Source organism: Orycteropus afer, unplaced genomic scaffold, assembly GCF_000298275.1.
Source record: "Orycteropus afer afer isolate SDZICR_OR568_19922 unplaced genomic scaffold, OryAfe1.0 scaffold00287, whole genome shotgun sequence".
NCBI lineage: Eukaryota > Metazoa > Chordata > Mammalia > Tubulidentata > Orycteropodidae > Orycteropus > Orycteropus afer.
Window position 1 is genome coordinate 1,724,019 of NW_006921874.1, and position 9,598 is coordinate 1,733,616.

The 9,598-nt window shown below is 40.6% G+C and overlaps 1 protein-coding gene across 1 annotated transcript in view; it reads left to right on the top strand.

The window, feature by feature from the left end:
• Positions 1-9,598, top strand: part of GPC3 (glypican 3) — a 612,880-nt gene that overhangs the window by 456,416 nt on the left and 146,866 nt on the right. Inside the window, exon 6 of the mRNA XM_007950725.2 lies at positions 6,840-6,960. Within this exon, the coding sequence (XP_007948916.1) occupies positions 6,840-6,960 (121 nt within the window). The remainder of the gene's footprint in view (positions 1-6,839; positions 6,961-9,598) is intronic.

The following is a 9,598-nucleotide window of genomic DNA, read 5'->3' on the forward strand; positions in this document are numbered from 1 at the left end:
TTGTTGTTGTTATGTGCCGTCGAGTCAAACCCGACTCATAGCGACCCCTCCTTGGGTTTCCGAGGCAGTATCACTACGGAAGTAGGATTTCCCAACCTTCCTTCCGAGGAGTGGTTGGTGGGTTTGAACTGCCAGCCGTCTGGTTAGCAGGCAAGTGTCTTAACCACTATGCTACCAGAGCTCCCTGTAAAAGACATAGACGGGTATAAAAGAAGACAGTAAAACTCCTCCAACCAGAAAAAGAATTAAAAAAAACCCCACAAAATTGCTGTCAAGTGAATTGTGACTCATGATAACAGCCCCTCCCCCATGTGTTACAGAGCACAACTGTCATCCGTAGGGTTTTCTTTCTTTCTTTTTTTGTTTCCCTTCTGGCTTAAACAACTTATATTTTATTTAGGTCCCAATTCGATAGGTTGGCTATGTGGGTTGGGCACTGCTAGGCAGTTCTTCTGGTCCTAGCTATACCCATGCATCTTTAGTCAGGTACCAGGTTGACTAAGATACCATGTGTACCACATCCTGCCATAGGCGAGCCCACGTTGATTCTCTTGGCAGTTGGGCAGGGTCCCAAAGAGAACAAATGGAAGCTTGGAACTGCCACTCTGCCATGTTTACCACATTCTATTGGTCAAAACCCATTACAGGATTAGCACACGATGGAGGGGTAGAGTCCATAGGATTTTTAATGGCTGTCATCTTACGGAAGCATATGCCCAAGCCTTTTTTCTGTAGTGCTTCTGGGGAGGGTCAAACCACCAGCCTTTCCATTAGCAGCTGAGTGTGTTAACTGTTTGCAATAACCAGGGACTTACCCCCCCCATGCTCACTCACAGAACTAACTGCTATTACCATTAGGTAGCCATCTAAACATTTTCTGTATATATTTGAACAGATAGAAGAGTATAGGGAGTAATACATACACAGACCCTTTTTCAGAAGTGGAATCATACTGTACGTTCTGTTCTGCTACTTGTATTTGTTCCACTGAGTTTTGGACCAGGTTCCATGTCAATGATATACTTTTTTTTTATTCTGAAACATTAATTAGGCATCTATTATTTGCCAGCAATTATGGAATATGCCAGAGTCAATTTGAAGCAACCTAAAACAAATACATAAATTTCACATTTTTAAATCTAACAGTAATATAAAAAACAGATCATCCCTTTATATTGCCTTCCCCTTCATCCAAAGTATTAGGTGTCAGCCCTGTAGTTAGAGGTTTACCCTCTCTTCCCCACCTACCCCTGATAACCATCAAAGAATAATCCTTTTTTTGTGAAACCTTTTTTTTCTGGACTTTTTACAGTAGTGGTCTCATACGATCTTTTCCTTTTGTGATTGACTAACTTCACTCAGCATAACAACCTCTAGGTTCACCCATGTTAGGAGATGTTTTGCAGATTCAATGTTTTTAACATTGCAATGTATTCCATTGTGCATGTGGACCATAGTTTGTTGATCCACGAACAGATACATGCACATCATGTCCAAAACAGCACTATTCACAGTAGCAAAAGGATGGAAACAACCTAAATACCAATCCATGGATGAGTGGATATACCTTGTTCTTTTTAATGTCTGTGTAGTATTCCATTATAATACTTGCTGCTTTGAAAATTTAGCTCTGCATTTTGTCTGGCTGAGTGAAAAGGGGAGCCCCTGGGTGATGCAAACTGTTTAACACACTCTGCTACAAACCAAAAGGTTGGAGGTTCGAGTCCACCCAAAGGTACCTGAGAAGAAAGACCCGGTGATCTCCTTCCAAAACCTGAGCCTTTACAAACCCTGTGGAGCGCAGTTCTCCTTTGACACACATCGGGTTGCCATGAGTCACAATCGACTCAAAGGTAGTTGTAAGGTGAAAATACAGAGGAGAAAAACAGAAAAAATGTTGAGGGTTGAGGTCGAGGCACTGAGACACCTAAAGGGATGGTGCCCCAAAAAAGATTTTTTAAATGATGCCACCAAATTTTATCAACTGGAGTTATCAGTTGGACTAGTACTTTTGGTTTCTACGTTGCAGAGTAAATGAAATACAGGCAAGTTTTCTGTCTAAGCCACAGGCCAGCTCTCCCCAATACTTCTGTAACCAGAAACCAGGCTTAATTTACTAGAGTTCTTTGAGGATTTAAATAGCACATAGATAGAGCGGAACCATGGATGCTATTTCAACTTTCAAAAAGCTTTGGCAAGCTTTTAACCAAAAGCTGTTTTTAAAATTTGAGTCACCATGGGATTGGGGAGCAGTGTTTAGTCCCAGCTTCTTATTCATAGCTTGGAGATAAGAAACAAAAAACAGACTTAAAGGAGCATTTTTCTGAATGGCAGAAAATAGTCAAGTGGGGCCCTCAGGGATCAGCTGTGGAACCAACTTGATTTCATATTTATAAATGGTTTGGAAGTGGGAATACAGGGCACAATCGTTAAGTTGGCAGATGCCTTTATTAAGCTCTCCCAATGAAGGTACTAAGCTTTAGGTAGACATGTATTTTGTAGGAGTGGACATAAAAAAGTGTCCAGCAGGCTTTGATCTGAGCAAGCCCAAGGAAATGTCCCTAGGGACAAATTCCTGATGTTCAGATTAGAAGATGTAAAATAAGCCTCACCTCTTTAACTGGGAATAGGATCTCTGCTTCCGGCATCGTGGGAGCCGAGGAAGAGACGATAGAATCGGTGGTATGTATCGTCAGGAAATGCGTGACATGTAAAGAGACAACATTGCATGAACCTAAAAGAGGAGGCTATCAGTGAGCAGATTCCCACCAGAGAAAGAATATTTCTTTACATTTCTTTAAAACAGCCCCAAATCTCTTAGTATTTATCATTGGTGATCTACATATTCACTAATTAATTATTTCCTTATTTATTTATTTATTTTAAACTTTTTATAGTGATTGGGGTGGAAGTGTACAGAGCCATCAGGTTTCCATTCAGCAATGCACACAGGTTTTGTTTCCTGTCATTTATTGCAATTCCTTTGACGTAACGTCGCCCTCCTGCTCGTTTCCATTCCTCCTCCTCTGCGATCCCTTTCTGCCTTCTGAACTTGGTCCTGTGCAAACGCTGCCCTTTGGATCTTGTGTGGTTGACTATTCTAAGGAGTATGGCCCTCCCTAGTGTTACTGTTCACCCTGTACACCTGTCCGTTATTTGACTTAAAGTGGAATCACAGGAGTGAGTTCAGTTCCAGGTCTGCAGGGTGACTAAGGGATGTAGTCTCAGGGCTGTGCTGGTCTGTGTCTGACCAGTAAGCCCAGCTTGTGTGTGTATGTGGTTGTTTTTATTTTTAATCTTTTCATTGTAGTTTGGGTGAAGGTTTACAGAACATATCCGTTTTCTACTCAACAGTTCATATACATTTGGTTGCATATCATTGATTGAAAGCCCCATAGTGGAACATCTCCTCCCACTTCCTCCATGTGTTTCTCATTTCCATTCCTCCACATTTCTTATCCCTTCCTGCTTTCTGAACTTTGTCCTTGAACAAATGCTGCCCTTTTGATCTGGAATGGTTGATTGTTCTAAGGAATACTTACCTCCCTTATTTACCTTGTAGACCTGTCTATTATTGTTTGGCTGAAAGGTGAGCCATGGGGGTGAGTTCAGTTTCAGACTTGAAGAGTGACTAAGGGCCCCAGAGATGGGGGTTCCACCATTCTCTATCAGACCAGTAAGCCTGGTCTTTTTTTTTTTTTTAAATGAATTTGAATTTCATTCTACATTTTTCTCCTACTCTTATCTAGGAGCTTCTATTGAGAATCTCTTTCACAGTGATGGGTATAGTGGTGGCCAGGCACTGTCTAGTTCTTCTGGTCTCAGGGTTGTGGAGGCTGAGGTTCACAAGGACCATTAGTCCTTTGGACTAATTATTTCCTTGCATCTCTGATTTTTCTTTAATGTTCTTTGCTCTGGATGGAGAGAACCAATAGTTGTACCTTAAATGCCTACTTATAAGCATTTAAGACCTCATTTGCTATTCACCAAAGTAGAACATTTTCTCTGTAGACTGTGTTATGCCAATTGACCTTCTGTCTACCAAGGCTACTATCCTGAGCCCCTAGGCCCAGTGACTATTTCCTTCAGGGTGTTTGGTTTTGACTAAGAAGTTTTCAGAAATTTGCCCCCTCTCTGTTCTACTATATTCATGGATTTATTGGAATTTATTTATTTAGATATGTAAATACATATCTAAAAATAATATCCTCCTTGAGACTTACATGGATTCCTGGGTTTTGACCCTTTCACGTTGCCACCCTTGCTCAGCTTTAGTGACTATCTGTGTATCCACCCATAGATGATTGTTATTACTGTTATTACAGAACTGTGTATGTAACAGTATTTGCTTTTGTTGCCTTTAACTCTGGTGCTCCTCCCAGCGTCTTCCCTTGCCTTGATCACTTTGTGCTGACCTCCCCCTTATTATACATCCCTTTACCCAACGTCATAGGCGTCTACATTCTAACTAGTGATTTACCCTCCCCAACGCCCCCTTACTGATTTTTTTTTGCTGTGAATATATATACAACACAGCACTTGCCAATTTAACATTTTTCATGTGCCAGTATAGTGACATCGTTACATTTGTCATGTTGTGTAACCATTACCAATATCTATCACCAAATTTTCCACCACCACAAACAGAAACTCACTGCTTCCTAACTCCCCCTTTCCGCCTGCCTCCCACCTTTCCTTGGTAACCACTGATAAACTTTAGTCTCTAAACATTTGCCTATTCTTGTTATTTCATATAAGTGGGATCATATACTATTTGCCTTTTTGTGATTGCCTTATTTCACTCAGCCTTAGGTTTTCAAGGTTCGTCCTTATTGTAGCATGGGCCAGGACTTCATGTCTCTTTATAGCTGAGTAATAGTCTTCATGGATTACTCTGAAAGTTAAATGAGCTGAACATGTTAGGCTACCACTTGACAAGAAATGCAATAAGATGTGCTCTTCAGCTTTCTCACTACAAAATGCTTGCCTTCTCAGGATGACTTTAAATTATGAAAGTCAGTAACTAGATCTACTGACCACCTCTGCTGCCAAGCATGCTTTTTAAAGCGTGTCCTTAATCTTGGCAGATACTGTATACATCTTGGAAGGAGACAGTTCACGGAATGAGATTAGTATCTTCTGGAGTTGTGAAATTATCAGTAATAAAGAGATAATGAGCTCTGTCCTCTCCATCTCATAAATGAGATGAGATGAGTGATACAAAACCAAAAGTGGTAAGGTACTGTGCAAAAATACAGTAGTATTAGTTCTTTATTGCATTTCATAATTCAGGATTATAGATATGAATGGATGCAATGATAGAAATTTATCCTTTGTAAATAATCACCTGAACTATGCAAATGTGCAGAAATCAGTGTATACTAGTGATTTATTGCATTTCACCTTTTGGGATTGTAGATATAAATTGATTCAATTTTGAGGAATTTATCTTTTATAAGTAATTATATAAACAATCATTTAACTGTTCAGAGATCTATGTACAAAGATGTTCTTTACAACATTGTTTATGTTAGCAAAATTGTAAAAGAAACGCAATTGTTTATCAGTAAGGGATCGTACTAATAAATTATGGCATAGCCATGTAGGAGAATCAGAATGAAGGAATTCTCTCTGTTCTGGCATGGAAATAATGTCCAAGATTTGTATTTTAAGTGATAAAATGTTATAATTCAGTATGAATCATATGATTGCAATTTTGGTTAAAATCAGGTATTAATGTTTAAGTAAACCCCTAGAAGAATGTATATCAAATTGTTAACTTTGGTTCTGTCTTGGAGGGATAGGATGATAGGAAATGTTGTACTTTATGCTTTGTTTCTGTATTGTTTGATTTGTTTACAATGAGCATTATTATTTTTATAATTTAAAAATATGAATAACAGAGATACAAATTCACCCTTAACCCTGACCACCTTATTATAATCGAGAACAAACAAACAACAAAAATTGTATAAAGAGAGGACAAAGGACCTATGAATCTTCCCATTTCCTTAAGAAAGGATTCCACTATCAAGATCAGGAGTGACCGAAAAAGCACTCAATACTTTTCTCCTTGGTATCAGTGTTCTGGTATTCCTACATGGTGAGAGAGGAAGAAAGACATTAAATCTGTTTCTTCTTTTTGTTTTTTTGTGTGCTTGTTTTGCTTTGCAAGATGGGGAATAACTAATGTATTGGTCTGGAACCATGGGTGCAGCAAAAAAACAACCTCAGTGGTGAAGTTCTATCCCTGGCGAAGTGATTGTAAATATTCCTCCTTCCTACTGGTGGAGTTGTCCATAGGAGGCATATGGCTTATTTTGGGGGAGCATATTACAACCTTTCCTTGAGCTGGTGTTCTTCTTCTCAAGGAGATCACAGAGGGAAGCTTACAGGCATAATTTTGCGGGAAATGCCTTGGAAAAGCCTCTTGGAAAGAAACCCAGCCTCACAGTCTGCAGGAAGTAGTAGAAAAAGAATGAAGAGGCAAAGAATACGTAAGAGACTTTCTCCCAGAGCTTCGAACCTGTTCAAAACAGTCCAGTCATGGGCAACAGAAACGACGGCAGTGCATGCTTTACATGGCACCAAATCTCTTGTGCGTCAGATATTGACCTGAGTAGGAAACAGGCAGTGGCTTTATCACCACCACCTAGGAAAAGAAAGTTTCATTAATGTCTGTTGAATGAATGATCCCCACTGCAACAGAACCCATCTTAAATGGTCTACTTTTCCACCATGGGGCCAATCTCATAGGTCATCAGTGCCAAATACAGTCAGCTTTCACTTTGCTTGGGTCTCTCTTGTGACAAACCTTTTCATTACCTTCACCTTTCCAGATACAGCCAAAAGGCGGCGAGGAATGGAATGAAAAATCAGTTCAACCTCCACGAGCTAAAAATGAAGGGCCCTGAGCCGGTGGTCAGTCAGATTATCGACAAACTGAAGCATATTAACCAGGTATGTAGTATTGTTGTTGTTGTTGTTGTTTGCCGTCGAGTCGGCCCCGACTCATAGCGACCCCTCCTTGGGTTTCCGAGGCAGTATCACTACGGAAGTAGGATTGCCCAACCTTCCTTCCGTGGAGTGGCTGGTGGGTTTGAACCGCCAGCCTTCTGGTTATCAGTCGAGTGCTTTTAGCCACTATGCTACCATAGCCAACAAAAATTAAAATGCCAGAAAGTGAGGGTGGAGGGTTCCCACTGTTCAAACTGTAGTCTTGGTGCTTTGGAAGAGGCAACCATTGTTCATTTCCTTCAGAGATTCTCTATGTGAAAAAGTGCTTTGGACCCTGTTCTTTCATCCCGCTTTTAAATGATAAGGACAAGATTTCAATATTAAAGAATAAATAGAAAATAATTCTCACAAACCCACTTTTCTCTCCCTACTGTTTTCATCTTTATATGTTCTCTTCTAGTATTTGTCCAGAGACACATACTCAGACTTTTCACTTAATTAAAAGCGTGCAAGCGAGTCCTAATCCATAAAATTAACACTGTATTGGAAATAATCTTTCATGTTTCTACAGCTCTTCATATTAATCATTTTCCATGGCTACATAATATGCGATCAATTATTCACCATCCTTCATTTAATCAGTCTGCTTTTGCTGGACATTCAAGTGACTTCAAAATTTTTACCATAATATTTAAAATGATTTCTTATCAGAGAGTGCTTTCTCCTGATCTTAAATCATATATACTCACTACTGTCAAGTCGATTCTGACTCATAGCGACCCCTCTTTAGGTTTCTGAGGCAGTATCTCCACGGAAGTAGATTGCCCAGTCTTTCTTGCAAGGAGTAGCAAGTGGCTGGTAGGTTTGAACCACCAGCCTTCTGGTTAGTAGTCAAATGCCTTAGGCACTATGCCACCAGAGCTCCCAAATCTCTCTCTCTCTCTCTCTCTCTCTCTCACACACACACACACACACACACGCACATATTTGGCATCCTTGGTGGGTGTCAATTAAACCATTTTTTAAAGCTACTAGAGTTATTGGGTCAAAGGATATTTACATTTTAATGCATATTTCCACCTTGCTTCCACTGGAGATGTTTCCGCTTTCATTGCCACCAGCAAGGTGGGAGAGGACAATCTTCACTGCACCCTCATCAGCTGTTGACTCACTGCTGTGCACAAAGGCACCCACAGAGTCCCTTGACCTGTGCACATAGTTTCTCCTCTCATAAGGCATTTAGTAACTAAGACACAAATAGAAGTTGTAGCATCTACTTGTGATTGCTTTGTGGCTACAACAAAAAATGCCACCAAAAATGCCACCATATGTGTGAGTGATAGTGTTCCTGCCCCATGATCCTGAGATGGGAGGGCCCTGGCACCACTGACTTCTATTTGTAGGTCAGGAAGAACTTAATGGCATTGAAATCCTTATGCAAGGACAAGAGCTTTCTGTATGAATCCATTGGCCTGATTTGTTTTTTCATATGAAGTTCAGCAGTGATATTTTTGTGGTTTTTAGAAAATGTTTGGAAGGGCTTTCTGATAGTAGTATATGTCACTACAAATTGCCTTGTGAAAGTATTTACAATATGCTGGGGTGCAGTTCCTCCAGTGCCTAATCAAGTGCTCTGCACTCAGTGAGCACTTAATAAATAGTTGATAGTGCTGCTGAGCACATGAAGATGAGGGTGTTTACATACCGCAACACATCTTTTCTCCAAGTTCTATAAAGCCTTGTTAGGCACATTATGACAATTTGGAAATGCATCTCTGAAAGCTTCCGAGCACAGGCAATACAAATCACTTGCTGCTTAACTGAGGGTATGATTTGCTTCATCTGAAGACAATGGCAATATTTGAATGTCTCCAAATTATAAAATCACACATGTCTGGGTGGCTCCACTCAACTGGTTAGACCCTAGCACTGGTGAAGCCAAAATCTCAAGAGTCCACCGCTGCACCCCGATTCTAATGAGAAATAGCGTCAACAGTTCTCTTTGGTCAACAAACCCTAAAGACGACCTACTATGTACTAAGCCAGTTGTGAAGGAGTTTGGAAACTCAAAAGAAGTCTAATCTGCTTTTTTCAGAGCCTACTTGGGTAGGAGAGGATAGTGCAAGCATAGGTCCAACACCCACTGCCATCAAGGCAATTCTAATTCAGCAATCCTTTAGGACAGAGTAGAACTGCCCCATAGGGTTTCCAAGGGAATAAATCTTTACAGAAGTAGAGTGCATCATCTTTCTCCCATGAAGTGGCTGGTGGGCTCAAACCACCAACCTTTTGGTTAGCAGCTGAATGCTTTAACTACTATGCCACCAGACCTTGCAAGCATAGGTACTAGTTCAGTAAAGAAAAAAGAGGCCAAAAAAAAAACCCAAAAACTCGCTGCCTTCAAGGAGGATCCAACTCATTGCGACCCCTCCTTGGGTTTCCGAGGCGGTATCACTACGGAAGTTGTCATCCTTGTTGTTGTTGTTGTTGTTGTTATGTGCCGTTGAGTCGGCCCCGACTCATAGCAACCCCTCCTTGCGTTTCTGAGGCGGTATCACTATGGAAGTAGATTGCCCAACCTTCCTTCCAAGGAGTGGCTGGTGGGTTTGAACTGCCAGCCTTCTGGTTACCAGTCAAGTGC